The sequence below is a fragment of the Malus domestica genome, chromosome 05, assembly GCF_042453785.1.
Source record: "Malus domestica chromosome 05, GDT2T_hap1".
NCBI lineage: Eukaryota > Viridiplantae > Streptophyta > Magnoliopsida > Rosales > Rosaceae > Malus > Malus domestica.
In genome coordinates, this window is record NC_091665.1 from 34,799,515 (window position 1) to 34,816,619 (window position 17,105).

Sequence of the window (17,105 nt, forward strand, 5' to 3'; positions counted from 1 at the left end):
TTCACATTAGATATGATATTCCAATAACATTTCAACCTTCTACATCATTTTTCAGCAAGAGTTAATGAAAAATAGTGAGATGGATAAATTATAGAACTTCAAAATTTTAGGAGCTTTCACAGCAACTTTGTTAATTAGAAACAGAAGAATTTATTACACATGAATCCTAAATGGAAAGAACATATAGTGAATAAGCTCGTATATTTGCCCGAATACAAAATTTTCAAGACCGACAATGTCACTTGACAGTTAACGAAGTTTTACTTTTCTTGGTTTTCGGTTTTCGGTTTTTTAGCCTTCTTTTGCTGCTTATACTCCTCATATAGCTGTATGGACGTAGTAGTACTATCTAGCTTAGCCCTCAAACTCTGATTCTCCTTAATGTCACGAAGAAGCGCAAAATGAGCAGAAAGTTTCTTTCTCACATCATCTTCATCAATTGGACTCGTGTCTGCAGACGGTTCTATCCCCGCTAATAAAGAAGACCCACTTCCTCTTTTTCTCTTGTTAGTTGATTTTTTTATGTCGTTCGGTGGGTTGAATGACTCCGGCCTCTCCAAGGAATAGTCCATGAAAGCTTGTTGAGGAGAGATGGTAGAGAGATAAACCTGGTTATGAGCAGTGTTCATGGTTGATATACTTGAAGCCATATTTGAGATTGCTGGATGATAATGCTGGGAGAGAAGATTGAGCTCCCAAAGAACTGAAGCAAGAGCGCCACTTAAGTTGGGGTCTGAAACATCTGGGTGATATTTCTGTGCATCGGGAGGGAGAGATTGCAGAAGTGTTAGATCAATCAATATAACGAGATTGTTAGCGTAATAATTCTATATGTACCAAACCAAAAGCACATATAATAAAAATCATTTATAAATAAAAAGAAATCATGATATGAATCACTTTAATGAAGACTGCTTTTCAAATTAATCATTTGAATGAAAGTTTTGGCCTCTATACCGTGGATTAGAATTTAGATAAAAGCTATGTTGAATAACAGACAAATCTTGGCTCCAATTTATTAAATAGCATGAAACATGATTAACAGACAAACAAGAGTAGCATGATTGCTTACTGCGATGGAACCGGACACTGAGCCACCTCCAGCATCATTTTCTAAGAGATTCCGGCACTTGACATTCTTCAGAAGAAGATGTTTTAAAGTAACCAAAGCTGCAAAAGATTCAGATGGCAACATGGATAAGCAATCCATAACAAGGCATTGATAGCTTCGTTGCTTAACAATAACATACCAGCCATGGACTCTGCAGATCCCGAACATAATGAGAATGTAGCCAAACGCTTCACAAATGCAGCTGCCTTCTGCATGTCATGTTGTCTATCATCACACAGCATCATCTTCAGAGCTTCAGCTAATACTTCGCCCTGATCTCTGTTTCCATAAATACATACAGTAGATAAGATGTTTAGTCATTACAACGATAAAACATAAACCACACAGAAACCCAGAAAAGGGGTGTGTGTGTGTGTGTGTGTGTGTGTGAGAGAGAGAGAGAGAGAGAGAGAGAGAGAGAGAGAGAGAGAGAGAGAGAGAGAGAGACAGTGAGTGTGTGTAAATTTGACCTAGAAAGCATGCACTTATACTAGTGTCTAAGATGAAAATCAATAAACTATCATGGGAAACAAGCTTATCACAACACATATTTTCAGTAGAAAGATGCAAACTAAGTTCCAGAACTCCAGCATATATGGGTGTAGGAATCTGGGGATGTTTATGTACTTCATCTAAAATGTGCAAAGATACCAATTAGATGCCACAGCAGGTAGAGAAATGTTTTACCATAGCAAATTCTGGGATTTTAATTTGGTACATACCTTCCAGGCCTATATTCAAGTATAATATTGTAAAGCTGGACAAAGAAGTCTTGAAGATCAACATTTAAGGCATCGAGATTGCTCCTCATCACTTTAAATGCAACAATGCAGCAATGGAGGCGTTCAGATACAGTCAAACATTTTGAAGTATTCTCAGAATCACTACAAGCAGAAGCTAGCTTTTTCAGATAGTTTATAAGATCCCCCATGAAATCCAAGTCAATTAGGTGCGAGAACTTTCCTAGTCCTTTCAGACATGGAGCAAGTAAAGGGTGGGGCTCAGCTGCACCAGTTGATGAACCAGCATTTGCTTCAGATCTGAGTGGATACGAAAGGGAAATTGATCAATTCATTTGAAATTCGAAATATAGAGGAAGAAAAAATTCATCAACTACCCAAAAGCAAATTATAAATGCTTGCCACCTTCAATCAAGCCATATCTATAATAGACTCAAAAACTGAATATGCCTCCAATTTCAAACATCACTCTCAAAGCAACCATTACTGCTTGTGAATATCTAGTTCGTCAAAATAAAGCACAGGCATTCAGATTTCAGAGTATTCATAAAGAAGCTCACTCGAGATTATGCCATCTACAAATTAACATGGAAGAACATTCATGTTTACCAAAAGGTAAAAACAATATACGGATCAACAATAACTAAATTTCTTTAACAATAAATACAACAACAACAACAACAACAAAGCCTTTTCCCACTAAGTGGGGTCGGCTATATGAATCCTAGAACGCCATTGCGCTCGGTTTTGTGTCATGTCCTCCGTTAGATCCAAGTACTCTAAGCCTTTTCTTAGAGTCTCTTCCAAAGTTTTCCTAGGTCTTCCTCTACCTCTTCGGCCCTGAACCTCTGTCCCGTAGTCACATCTTCGAACCGGAGCGTCAGTCGGCCTTCTTTGCACATGTCCAAATCACCGGAACCGATTTTCTCTCATCTTTCCTTCAATTTCGGCTACTCCTACTTTACCTCGGATATCCTCATTCTCAATCTTATCCTTTCTCGTGTGCCCACACATCCCACGAAGCATCCTCATCTCTGCTACACCCATTTTGTGTACGTGTTGATGTTTCACCGCCCAACATTCTGTGCCATACAACATCGCTGGCCTTATTGCCGTCTTATAAAATTTTCCCTTGAGCTTCAGTGGCCTACGACGGTCACATAACATGCTGGATGCACTCTTACACTTCATCCATCCAGCTCGTATTCTATGGTTGAGATCTCCATCTAATTCTCCGTTCTCTTGTAAAATAGATCCTAGGTAGCGAAAACGGTCGGTTTTTGTGATCTTCGCTAAATTGCTCCGGTCATTAGTGTGGATAAGTATATAAATGGATAGAGATAGGAAAGCAAACACAAGATGTACGTGGTTCACCCAGATTGGCTACGTCCACGGAATAGAAGAGTTCTCATTAATTGTGAAGGGTTTACACAAGTACATAGGTTCAAGCTCTCCTTTAGTGAGTACAAGTGAATGATTTAGTGCAAATGACATTAGAGTACAAATGACATTAGGAAATATTGTGGGAGAATGATCTCGTAATCACGAAACTTCTAAGTATCGGAGTGTGGTATCATCTTGACTTGCCTTATCTGTCTCATAGGTAGATGTGGCAGCTTCTCTGGAAGTACTCTTCCTCCATCCAGGGGTGGTATCTTTAACTGGTGGAGATGCACAAGGTAATGTATCAATTTCACTTGAAGCTTACTTGTAGTTTCAGGCTTGGTCAAGCGTGATACAAACCATGTAGTAGGAGTCCCCCAAGTCGCCGAGCTAGGGGATTTGCTGAAAGAGGTGACAGACAAGGTAAGCAATCAGAGCTCCGGCTGATTGTTCACCTTCTCCCCATCTTGCAGCAGCATGAAGGATAAAGAGAAGAAAAATGAGAAGAGATGATATGGGATACTTTTGCTTTTGAAGAAGTAACTTTCCACAGGCTTATTCTTGAACTGAGCTGGAGGGTTTTCTGGTTTCCTCCAGAGTATAAGGCCGACTGAAGAATTTGAGGGTCAAAACAAGTCCATCAAATCTAGAGTACGTTCGACCCTGCTGATATGGGATACTTTTGCTTTTGACAGAGTAATGGATGGATCGGCACGTGTGCTGATACGCTTGTCTCCACATGCTTCCTTGTATCCTTCGCACTTGCCCTATCTGTTCCTCAAGCAGATGCGGTATCTTCCCTGGCAACATAAGATGTTGAAGATGAGTACTCGAGAGCAATGCCAGGTAAGTAATCAGGTAAGGGGTTCCAGGCCGTCAGTTCCTGGCTGGGAGCTTGATTTCAAGTGCTGACTGATTGCTCTCTTTCTCCTTGTCTTGCAGGTAAAAACAAGGCCAAAGGAAAAGATAGGGAAAAAGCATGATATGGGATACTCTTGCTTTTAACCCTGATGATATGAGATATTCTTGCTCTAGTATAGCTTGTTTGCAGAGGTATTATCGGGGGGAAAGAAAGCTGAATATTTCGAAAGGCTTCGTTGGGAGTGCCCTCTCAGATATGAGGAAAGGTTGAGCATTTTTGCAGGTCTGCCTGTCCGTTGGGGATGGAGGTCGACATATATAGGAGTCTCCCTAACAACAAGTAGTAATGCTATTCCTTTACCCTGCTTGGTCATAGCACGGTAGTGGGAGCTGCCAGCTTCACATGTTTTAACTCTGTCAGAGCACTTTGAAAAAGTGGTATGTGGTATCTGGCTCTCGAGATTCGGAGAACGATGCTTCTTCGATTTTTGAGAAAGCAATCATGGTGGGGGTCTGGCTCTCGAGATTCGGGGAGCAGTGTCTCTTCGATTTTTGAGAAAGTAATCATGTTGGGAGTCTGGCTCTCGAGATTCGGAAGGCGGTGCCTCTTCGATTTTGGAGTAAGCAATCTTGTTGGGAGTTTTCTCGGATGTGAGTAAAGGTTGGGCATGTTTGCTAGTCTACCTTGCCACGAAGCACGGAGGTTGACACACAGGGACTTTCCAATTATCCAGTAGTGGTACTGTTCCTTTACCCTTGTGCGTAATAATATGGTAGCTAGACCTTCAAAATTTATGTGTCTAAACTTTGTTAGTGCTGTTTCTTTGCTATTCTTTTACCTTTCTTGGTCAGAGCGATGTAGTGGGAGCTGCAAGCTTCACGTGCTCAACTTTGGCAGAGACTTTGACAAAGTTATCTGTGGTACCCATGAGCTATTGTTGCGTGTGGGAAGTGGGTGATTGAACAGTAAGATTCATGTGCTTTCTACTTCACCAGAAGTCTTCGACAGAATGCCCATAATTTCCGCAAAGCTGAGTGTGCGTGTGACAGGTGCTGACAAGGCTAGAAAAGAAGGTGCCTCTTCGATTTCTGAGATCGGCCCTCGTGGTCTCTGAGCAGCCCAGCTTTTGAGAAAGCGAGCGCCTCTTCGATTGATTCGGAGAACGATGCCTCTTCGATTTTTGAGAAAGCAATCATGCTGGGGTCTGGCTCTCGAGATTCGGGGAGCAGTGTCTCTTCGATTTTTGAGAAAGTAATCATGTTGGGAGTCTGGCTCTCGAGATTCGGAGGGCGGTGCCTCTTCGATTTTGGAGCAAGCAATCTTGTTGGGAGTGTTTTCTCGAATGTGAGTAAAGGTTGGGCATGTTTGCTAGTCTACCTTGCCACGAAGCACAGAGGTTGACACACAGGGACTTCAATTATCCAGCAATGGTACTGTTCCTTTACCCTCTCTTCGATTTTTGAGAAAGTAGTCATGTTGGGAGTCTGGCTCTCGAGATTCGGAGGACGGTGCCTCTTCGATTTTGGAGCAAGCAATCTTATTGGGAGTGTTTTCTCGAATGTGAGTAAAGGTTGGGCATGTTTGCTAGTCTACCTTGCCACGAGGCACAGAGGTTGACACACAGGGACTTTCCAATTATCCAACAGTGGTACTGTTCCTTTACCCTTGTGGGTAATAATATGGTAGCTAGACCTTCAAAATTTATGGGTCTAAACTTTGTTAGTGCTGTTTCTTTGCTATTCTTTTACCCTTCTTGGTCAGAGCGATGTAGTGGGAGCTGCAAGCTTCACGTGCTCAACTTTGGCAGAGAACTTTGGCAAAGTTATCTGTGGTACCCATGAGCTATTGCTGCGTGTGGGAAGTGGATGATTGGACAGTAAGATTCATGTGTTTTCTACTTCCCCAGAAGTCTTCGACAGAATACCCATAATTTCCGCAAAGCTGAGTGTGCGTGTGACAGGTGCTGACAAGGCTGGAAAAGTAGGTGCCTCTTCGATTTCTGAGATCGGCCCTCGTGGTCTCTGACGAGCCCAGCATTTGAGGAAGCGAGCGCCTCTTCGATTTCTGAGATCGACCTTCGTGGTCTTTGAGCAGCCCAACTTTTGAGAAAGCAAACACCTCTTCGATTTATGAGATCAACCCTCGTGGTCTCTAAGCAGCCCAGCTTTTGAGAAAGCAAACGCCTCTTCGATTTCTGAGCAGGCGCCTCTTCGATGTCTGAAGCTCCGTCGAGTGCAGCTTTTTTATAGGGGCTGGCATTAAGTTCCAAAGTACACTTGAATCTCCACCAGTAGAAGCTCCATTCTTGCACTTCTAAGATCTTGATTTGTCCGACCTCTTCTCTCTTCAATACCTTTGAAAATGTCTGGCCCCTCCGACCGTCGTTTTGACTTGAACCTTGTTGAGGAGGCAGCCCCGCCTTCTCCAGACAACATATGGCGCCCATCCTTCGTCTCCCCTACTGGTCCTCTTACCGTTGGGGATTCCGTGATGAAGAATGATATGACCGCTGCGGTGGTGGCCAGGAACCTTCTCACTCCCAAAGATAACAGACTACTTTCCAAACGGTCTGATGAGTTAGCTGTTAAGGATTCACTGGCTCTCAGTGTTCAGTGTGCAGGTTCTGTGTCTAATATGGCCCAACGCCTATTTGCTCGAACCCGCCAAGTTGAATCATTGGCGGCCGAAGTGATGAGTCTCAAACAGGAGATTAGAGGGCTCAAGCATGAGAATAAACAGTTGCACCGGCTCGCACATGACTATGCTACAAACATGAAGAGGAAGCTTGACCAGATGAAGGAAACTGATGGTCAGGTTTTACTTGATCATCAGAGATTTGTGGGTTTGTTCCAAAGGCATTTATTGCCTTCGTCTTCTGGGGCTGTACCGCATAATGAAGCTCCAAATGATCAACCTCTGATGCCTCCTCCTTCTAGGGTTTTGTCCAGTACTGAGGCTCCGAATGATCCCCCTCCGATGCCTTCTCTTTCTGGGACTCTACCGACTGCTGAGACTTCTCCTAAGCAACCTTTGTGAAGGCTCCATCTTGTTTGTTTATTTTGACTCATGTATATGTACATATTTGTAGCTTATCGGGGATATCAATAAATAAGTTTTCCTTCATTTCAACGTATTGTGTTAAATACACCAAAGCCTTCTTCACTAAGTTCTTTGAATTTTCTTTTGTTGAAGCTTGTATGTTGAAGCTTTCTGAGTGGAGCATGTAGGTTGGGGTAGTGTTCCCTGAATTTTTCGAGTGAAGAAAACTTCTCGGTTGGAGACTTGGAAAATCCAAGTCACTGAGTGGGATCGGCTATATGAATCTTAGAACGCCATTGTGCTCGGTCCTGTGTCATGTCCTTCGTTAAATCCAAGTACTCTAAGTCTTTTCTTAGAGTCTCTTCCAAAGTTTTCCTAGGTCTTCCTCTACCCCTTCGGCCCTGAGCCTCTGTCCCATAGTCGCATCTTCTAATCGAAGCGTCAGTAGGCCTTCTTTGCACATGTCCAAACCACCGTAACCGATTTTCTCTCATCTTTCCTTCAATTTCGGCTACTCCTACTTTACCCCGGATATCCTCATTCCTAATCTTATCCTTTCTCGTGTGCCCACACATCCAACGAAGCATCCTCATCTCCACTACACCCATTTTGTGTACGTGTTGATGCTTCACCGCCCAACATTCTGTGCCATACAACATCGCCGGCCTTATTGCAGTCCTATAAAATTTTCCCTTGAGCTTCAGTGGCATACGGCGGTCACACAACACGCCAGATGCACTCTTCCACTTCATCCATCCAGCTTGTATTCTATGGTTGAGATCTCCATCTAATTCTCCGTTCTTTTGCAAGATAGATCCTAGGTAACGAAAACGGTCGCTCTTTGGTATTTCTTGATCTCCGATCCTCACCCCTAACTCGTTTTGGCCTCCATCTGCACTGAACTTGCACTCCATATATTCTGTCTTTGATCGGCTTAGGCGAAGACCTTTAGATTCCAACACTTCTCTCCAAAGGTTAAGCTTTGCATTTACCCCTTCCTGAGTTTCATCTATCAACACTATATCGTCTGCGAAAAGCATACACCAAGGAATATCATCTTGAATATGTCCTGTTAACTCATCCATTACCAACGCAAAAAGGTAAGGACTTAAGGATGAGCCTTGATGTAATCCTACAGTTATGGGAAAGCTTTCGGTTTGTCCTTCATGAGTTCTTACGGCAGTCTTTGCTCCTTCATACATATCCTTTATAGCTTGGATGTATGCTACTCGTACTCCTTTCTTCTCTAAGATCCTCCAAAGAATATCTCTTGGGACCCTATCATACGCTTTTTCCAAATCTATAAAGACCATGTGTAAATCCTTTTTCCCATCTCTATATCTTTCCATCAATCTTCGTAAGAGATAGATTGCCTCCATGGTTGAGCGCCCTGGCATGAACCCGAATTGGTTGTCCGAAACCCGTGTCTCTTGCCTCAATCTATGCTCAATGACTCTCTCCCATAGCTTCATTGTATGACTCATTAACTTAATACCCCTATAGTTCATGCAATTTTGTACGTCGCCCTTATTCTTGTAGATAGGCACCAAAGTGCTCGTTCGCCACTCATTTGGCATCTTCTTCGTTTTCAAAATCCTATTGAAAAGGTAGAGGAGATGGATCTTCTGAAGGACAGAATCGGATACCTAGCTCCTTAATAGTCGGATAAGCACTTAAGGCGTATACATTTCAAAATCACCTTCATTGACTGGGAGTTTTATATTAAATGCAACTTATTTCTTGTCAAGGAAATGCTGTCGGTTATGCTAAGATACATTTCAAAATCACCTTCATACAGTATGAGCAATCTGCTATTTCTTGCTCTAGTTTGTCTTTTAAGCTAAATTAAACTCGGATATTTCATAATGAAAGTTAGTAGAATCACAATGCGTTAACCAACCTGGCAGCTGATTGCATTGTATGTTTCAATATACGAAAATATATTTCAAATACAGCAGAAAGTGTCTCTGTCTGCATTCCTCTCTGCTCCATAACATCTGGGGCAAAAGCAACAGCCTTGTAATCGGCAACAACCTATGTACAACATTACAAACGTCAACATGTTGAGGAGAAAAAAAAAACAAGCACAATCAAGAAGTCAATGGATTTTTCAAACAAATAAAACACCTCCTCTCTAGTCTTCGCCAATAATTCTTGCCTGCTCCGTTTCTTTTCATTTTCCTTCCGTTGACGAGCCTCCTCATAATGCTTCTTTTTCTTACTTTTCTTGCTTTGGGGTTTAAATTTCTCATCTCTTGCAGCCCTCCCAAGATCCTCATCAAATGACAGAGACAAGAAAACCTGCACAGGTATTCAAAACAATAAGCATGGAGATTGACAATATGCATCATGTACAGGAGAAAAATAACCTGGGAAATGCTATCTACAGTTGCAAACGTAAAAAAGTAAAGCACTTATTAAACAAAACTCAATAAATCTGTCATCTAGCTGTCTGAACATGGAGTCCAAGAGTAGATGACAGCCATAACTATGGAACTATGGAACTAAGAACCATATCTTGAATCCATATAATCGCCAATTTTTTAAACATTTTCATGGCTAAGTTCAAGGCTTATTGTTATGAAACAACAGCATTGATCATATTTCCGTTTAGGTAAGGCAAAACAATCCAGAATTGAGTCAATCAGCCAAAAAAATTGGCTAAAACATAAACATAAATAACAAGTAGAAAAGTAATCGCATGCCTCCAATGAATCAGGGTGCAGTTGGCAATTCTGAGCTTTCACATGATTTGCAATTAAACGAACAGCCTCCACAGTAGCTTCACCATTATGTTTTCCCTCGTTTGTAAAAAGTGACTTTACAGTTGAACAACATAGTTTTCTGTTAACAAGTAGTTCAAGATTAGACAGATGTAAGGGTGAAAAAGAAATTTGGGTATGATTGTTGACACACTTAGCATATGAGTAAATAAGAGACATGCATCGACCCAGACATGAGCACAACATGTGTAGACTGGAATCAGCGACGAGGTATCTCAACTTCGTTATGAAAACCACAACACATCCATATATCTGAATCTTATTTATACGTACATATGTATATTTTTGCATTTAAATGTATCTTTACATGAGAAACATACCATAGTCATTATAATTATGAAATAAGAATTATATCTTTATATATATATATATATATATATTGACAAAAATGATTAATACCTTTACAATGAACTCTTATTATTAAGTGAATGAAGGTGTTTCAGCACCCATGCACTCTACAGCCAGAAATATCAGAAGTCCTTAACCAAGTCTACAAACCTTTATGATTTTTCAGATGAAAGTAAAATTGAAAATCTAAACAAAGAACTCGTTTCCACTCAAATCCTTTTCTTAATCCTAAAGTATAATAAATGCTTCTGATGCTCAATTTTAGAGCTCATTTGTGGATTCCAACTTTACAACACTCTTTTTCTAAATTCTTGTGTCAACCATCAAAGGCACCTTGTAAGTTTAATTACCCAAAGATCCAAAGTAAAGATAGAGCATAACCTTACAACGTCATCTGGGGAGCCTATGTTTCTGATAACAACACCTAACAAGCTCTCCCGGAAGTTGAAGTGAGGTGCTGCCTCAAGCAACGTACAGATACAGCGAAACGCTACATGCTGAAAAGAGGGCTGTTTTTCTAATGCTGCCAACTTCTGCAGGTATGCCTGAGAAAGTGCATCAAAGGAGAAAAAAATTAACATTATTCATAAGTACAACCAAACAAGTTATTCATAAGGATAACCAAACAAGTAATAGTTGCTACCATATGCTAACATCACAGAATATTAAACCAGTACACTTAAGCATACAATCAAGTTTCACTAGCTTAAACTAATCAGTATTGTATTTTGATCAAGGTGTAGCATATCCACGAGAAAATCAGAACTAAGAAATGAAACCATAACAATAATCAAATGCTAATTTTCCATTAAGACTCCATAGAAAATATTGCCAACCTTGTACACAGATAGCAGTGTTGATTCATAAAGCCGCATTTTCTTAACATCCTTTGAAACCTTCATTTCCAGCTCCTTCTCAGTAGGAAGCCTAATCCGGTATCTGCAATATATTAAAAAAATTAAGTTCCAATCCAAAATTGGAATACAGATAGAAAAGATATTGATCATGAGTAAGACAAGCACACTTGTTTGTGGGTAACAACTCGAGTTTCCATGCTTCAACACAGACATGGAGTGTCCAAAACATCAACAACCAGACATAGAGTACAAATATGTATTTTTAATTTCAAATATTAGTACATATTTATGTACATTCAATAAAACAATAATGTTCCAGTGAAGAAAAATATGAAAAGGAAAGAAAACAATAAAAATCAACATAGTAAACAAAAATATCAACCCTATATAAGTTTCTCAAGAGAAATCAATAAAATAACAGTTGCTTTCCTTTGAGAGGCAGTTTTCCCCCAAGGACAAGGGAGTGTTAGAAATTGATAGGCACCAAATTTTATGCAAAAGAACATTTCAACAACTCATATCATATAAGATCAAATGTACACCATTGAACAGAGCAGTGGTCTTACCCAGGAATAATGTCTTTAAACACAGCCAACAAAGATAGGAGTCCAAGTTTCACCATTGCATGATTATTATCTTTACAAATTTGTAAAATCTCCTTCAAAGATTTTATATTGGACTCTGGATCAGAAAGCAGCGCCATTCCCAGCTCTGCAAGTTTATTCTTCTTACTTTCAAATGCTTCTTCAGCTGTAAGATCTTGTTTAACCTCAGCCTGAATGAAGAAGAATTACTTTGAGTGGAACACATAAAAGAAGCTGAAGAGAATCAATTATGTCCTCCATAACACATTATAAGATGGAGTCTGGACCTTATATTCAAAATAATCAGATATGAGTAATAAACAAATAACTGCACTCACTATTACCAACTCTAGTCCTTCAAGGCTGACAATTTAGAAATTGCAGGATTGCACATGTTATATAAACAGTTTGTAACTTCTTTCTTTCATGCCTCATTATTTATTCATTGAATGAAACTTGAAATTTGAGTACATATTAGATGATCATGTAGAAACTATATAGAAATTGGTAAATGGACAATCCTGGTAGATGTACATCATCACTTTGTCACACACGAGATTATCTGGATTAATGTCACAGATTGTAACATAAACTTGCAGAGCATCACCATTTCTTGGGAGCTGGGATGTAATTCCTCTTTTCTTTTGAAATATAAGTTCTACTCTTTCAGATTATTCATTTAACAATAGATTATCAAGACAGTAGATGACATACGTATCTATACAATTATTAAGAGAACCCTCCTTGTCAACTTTTTGCCCCTTTTTCCTATTTTGCCCTGACTTTTGATACACAATACTTACAATAATGAGGGCAAAATAGTAATTTTGTATCTTTTGAGAAAATGACAATCATATCCCTATTTTTCCTATTTTACCCTCATTTTTTATACACAATATTTACATGAGGAGGACAAAACAGTAATTATATAATCTTAAGATAAAATATGCATTTACTAAGAGAAATTGTCCCACCATCATTTTTTTCATACTCTTTTTAAAATTTTAAAAACTAATCACACTCCTTAATAAAAAAACAAAAAATAAAATGAAATTGTTCATACACACAAAGTGTGTGCTCATTGGCTAGTATCCTTAAAAAAAACATCAGGAACATAATAAAAGAATAGCTAGTCCAATCAGATGATACCAGCACTGCTTCTTGCGGAGTTTGTTCGACTTCAGGTTCAGCATCCTTTCCTTGTTTTTTCGCCTCTTTCTTACTTTTCTTGAGCTTTGCCCTCCTTTCAGCCTTTGTCAGCTTAACTATCCCCTTATCTGCAGCGCCGCTGGTTTCCTCTTCAGTGGGATCATTCTCGGATGCTTTTGGTGTCTTTGCTGCTGCACCATGAATTTAAACAATTCACACTCAGTGTACATCCAAACACCGTCCAAAGACAAGTCCCCCACTTCCCATTTCCCAAACTCGAAAAGGAAGATAACAATAACAAACCTGTTCGATAGTAGAGTTGTCCATCTAAGGTTTTAACAGGAAGAGCATCTACACGATCAACTTGAAGCTCAGTATCCTCCTCTTTTTCCTTCTGCAAGGATTTCCTTTTTAAGCGCTTTTCATAAAAAGCTTCCAAAGCATCCTCCTTCACATCGGCAACCCGGGTAACATGCCTTTGTATAAACACCAATGTTGATTAGATATTATAACAAAAGCAAAATTTGAAATCAAGACAGAAGAATCAACAGAATGTAAACCACAAAAAGCCTTCACTTGCAAATACGAAAAGATTGACATATCTCCAACTGAAAAAAACGAAGTCCATTTTTTCAATCATTCACGTTGAAGTTAAAACCCATTTTGGAATTGAAATATGCTACAATTGTAAAGCTCCACTTCAGAAAACCAACAGAAGAAAACGAATTCACCTGGTTATTTCCTAATTCAAATGACCAAATTAACAACGAAAAGAACACATTTTTTGGCTACGAACAAAAATGGATTTAAATTTTGAAAAATATACACCCAGTCAATGAAATTTTATATAATATAACACCCTAAATTTAACAAGTAATTCATCATCATAAGAAAATTAAGATATAAACCCATTAAATAAGATGAAAGGAACGAACTTGGTAATGGATTGGGTGTCCAAGGTGGAGAGGAAGCCAGCGAATTCTTTGTTCTTATCGACGAAGTCCTTGTCCTCGTCGGAGATTTCAATTTCGTCCTCTGAGACCTCCGGTGGGAGGTCAGGAGGTAGAATGATTTTCTGCTTTTGCTTCCTCTTCGCCCCCATTCTGTACGTTAAACCCTAGCTGCCTGCTTCTGGTAAATGATTTTGGGGATTAGGGTTTTGTGTTTGTTAGTGGGGTTTTAGATACAGTCTCAGAGATGGCGAAGGTTGAAGATGAAATCTCAACTTTTTAATGGGCCCAATTTTGTACTTATTGGCCCACTAGTCATAGCTTGAGCCCACTAAAAATGGTCCATACGAATTCTAGTCCATTTGAAAAGATGGGCTTTTAGATTGCAGTGTATGTGACAAACAGCACAATCTTAGGTGATTATGTTAAGTGAGAAATAGAGAGATAAAAGAGAATAAAATTTCTCCTTAAACCTCTTCCTACACCCAAAATCCCAATCCACTCTGGTATAAAACTGGAAAACAGAAAGCAAAATCAAAAAGTCGTTCCGCACTCACCGTCATCTTCCACCTCAAACCCCACCAGCGAAGATGTTCTAAAGACTTTCTTAGTTTGTTTAACAGACATCATTAATGAGATTCGAATTCAAAACCTAATATGACATAGTAAAGACGATGTACAACCTTTAACGGCATATACTATATTGTCGGTATATACAACAAAATATTTTGATACTAATTAATTTATAAATTACACATTGGCTCCAAAGTTGTTTGCAATTTGTATGTAAGTAAGACATGTTGTTCATCTCTGCGACTTAGTACTGAACCTTTGACTTGCCCATTTCTCTGGGTTGCCCACACAAGAAGGTTTGTGTTGTGGTCCATTTCTTCATTCATTTTTATTTAATGTTGTGTTTTGACCTTTCAACTCCTTCCCCCCCTCCTCCCCCTTTTTTTATAGGTTATAACCATAAATTCCAAAGTTTCATTAATGTGGAAGATTTATTTAGTTGAGCTAATCCAATAATTATGATGGTGACACAGCAAAAGCGTATTATTCAATCCGAGAAATGCCTCAAAACGGGACTATTTATGAATTATCTGTCATTACATGTTTTTAACACAATATTTTACAATGTTAGCATGAAAATTGACGTTAAACTGTGAGGGGTCAGAGAGTTCAATGAAAATCTCACTTTGAAAAAGTCTTTCTTACTTTTTTTCAATTCAAAATAATGTGATAAAAAAAAAATAATAGTGAACCTGATACATCAATGGTGCGATAAAAGTTGGTTATGGAGTTCTGATGTGTAGCCTCACTCTCCTAATCCTCTAACCCTAACGCCCAAGTCACCACCAATTCACTAGTTTTCTAGTTCGTTGTTGATTCGGATTGTAACCTACTTCAGGCAAAAGATATCGAACTAGGAAAAGATTCAACCATTAAATTAAAGGAAAACTAATGAAAAGGGCTTGAAAACTTTGAGTTTTAATGATAAGGACAAAATAAAGGGTAAAGTGAATAGTACCATGATTGACTTTTTAGTATAAAAATGTGGTTTTTCGTTAAAGTGAACAGTACCGGGTGCTTTTCGTTAAAGTTCCCTTAAATTAAACACTTGTCATGTCCACCAACACATATTGATCTCAAATCGATAAAACACAACAAATTTATACCATAACAAGATTATAGAACTTGCCTATATACAAACTACAACATAAAACTCATACGTCGCTTCTAAATTACTAGAAAGAAAAGAAAGAAAAGAAGAAAAAAAACTATATGAGGGTTTTGACGGTTTTATATTAATAATTTTTTACTTCGTATGCATACGTGAGCTTTCTTTTAATTTAATATTTTTTGTAATGTTCACTAACCAAATTTTAAAGAGAATATTTTTGCTCATCACCCTCAAGTGATGAACACAAATATCAAAGTGTCAACTCACTCAATGTTAATAAGTAGGGTGATCAATACCACCATTTGGAGAGATTTTTCAGTGTGCCCTGAACATGAGCACATATGACATATGTCGTTATACAAATTGAGGGACACTTGAAAAAAAAAAATTTCCTCCACTTGTACAATAATAGATGGCATACCACCTGTGTTTCAGACACAATGAAAAATCTCTGCACCACTTTTAGTTATATTATTTTTCACTTGTAAGTAAAAAATTTTAAGTTAGATTAAATTACAAGACTCAAACATGAAGTTGAATATGGATAAACATTCTAACCAAGGTCTTAAATGCCGATAATATCGGCGAAATATCGCCGATATTATCGGTTTTTTGCGTTACTGATATTTTAATAGGTATCTAATTAGTTTTTGTCAAAATATCGTGATATTATCAATATTATCGATAATATCGCTCTCTCTCCGTCGTCGGAACGGCAGCCGAGTTTCGTTGTCACAGCTGCCAAGATCTGCGCCTCTCTCTGCCAAGATCTGCACCTCTCACAGGTGGTGATGGTGCTCGCCGGAGTGTGCGCCACTGTGGTGGAGGTCATGGTGGGGTGGGTGTGGTGTGTCTCCCCTCCGCTCGCTCGCTCCCTGTCTGTTCTTTCTGCGGTGGTGAACGAAGGGCAGTGCAACAGATCGAACTAATTTGAGCTTCACACTAACACGGAGAGAGAGATCCGAGACTTACCTAACCGGAAAATCAAAGAAGACTCGCCGGAAAGTTATGGGCTCCGCCATTCTTGCAGAGGCGGGAGAGAGAAGACTGATGATGTGTGTGTGATGATGGTGGTGTCCTCGATCTGCTCGAGTCGAGCAGATGGTGCTGCTGCGTGTGTGTGTGTGGTCACGGCAAGAAAGGGAGAGAGGTAAGAGGGTTTCGAGAGAGAGAGTCGAAGTGAGTGAGAAGGAAATGGGGTCTCGGGGTAGGGGAGAGACCCACGTAGTGGGTTCTTTGTATTTTAAAAAGTTGTGGTCATGTTTTAATTATGAAAACCCACGTAGTGGGTTCTTTATATTTCAAAAAGTTGTCCAAGTTTGAGATCCACCCACACTACGCGGGTGTCTTATAATTTTAAAAGTTTGAGATATATTTTAAATATATAAAAAGGTTATATAAATTTAAATTATGAATTATTTAGTTGAAAGGCAGGAGAAAACAAAAGAAAATAAGAAAGAAAAAAAAAACACCAAGGGGATTTAAACCCCTCCCTTTGTCAACCACACACCTAGACCTTATCCAACTCGCTATAGATATGTTTGTAATTACATATTCAGCCTGTAATATTTATATGGTTGTTAAGATGTCTGCAAGGCTTGCAAGCTAATATTTA

The 17,105-nt window shown here is 39.2% G+C and overlaps 1 protein-coding gene across 2 annotated transcripts; it reads right to left on the bottom strand.

Annotated features, from left to right (window-relative positions):
• Nucleotides 1-88: 88 nt before the first annotated feature.
• LOC103419850 (nucleolar complex-associated protein 3) lies at nt 89-14,071 on the bottom strand. 2 transcript variants are annotated; one of them, XM_029102790.2, is made up of 13 exons: nt 13,792-14,071; nt 13,160-13,332; nt 12,857-13,047; nt 11,690-11,898; nt 11,103-11,205; nt 10,648-10,811; nt 9,841-9,979; nt 9,263-9,436; nt 9,036-9,169; nt 1,834-2,151; nt 1,251-1,390; nt 1,073-1,170; nt 89-755 (listed from the first exon to the last, which is right to left on the bottom strand). In XM_029102790.2, exons 1-13 carry the CDS (start codon nt 13,956-13,958, stop codon nt 261-263), a joined length of 2,505 nt encoding a protein of 834 aa, XP_028958623.1. In that variant the 5' UTR covers nt 13,959-14,071; the 3' UTR covers nt 89-260. The 2 variants fall into 2 exon arrangements, with proteins under 2 accessions (XP_028958623.1, XP_028958624.1); XM_029102791.2 differs by having other exon boundaries at nt 12,857-13,044; nt 13,792-14,053.
• Between the last annotated feature and the right edge of the window lie 3,034 nt (nt 14,072-17,105).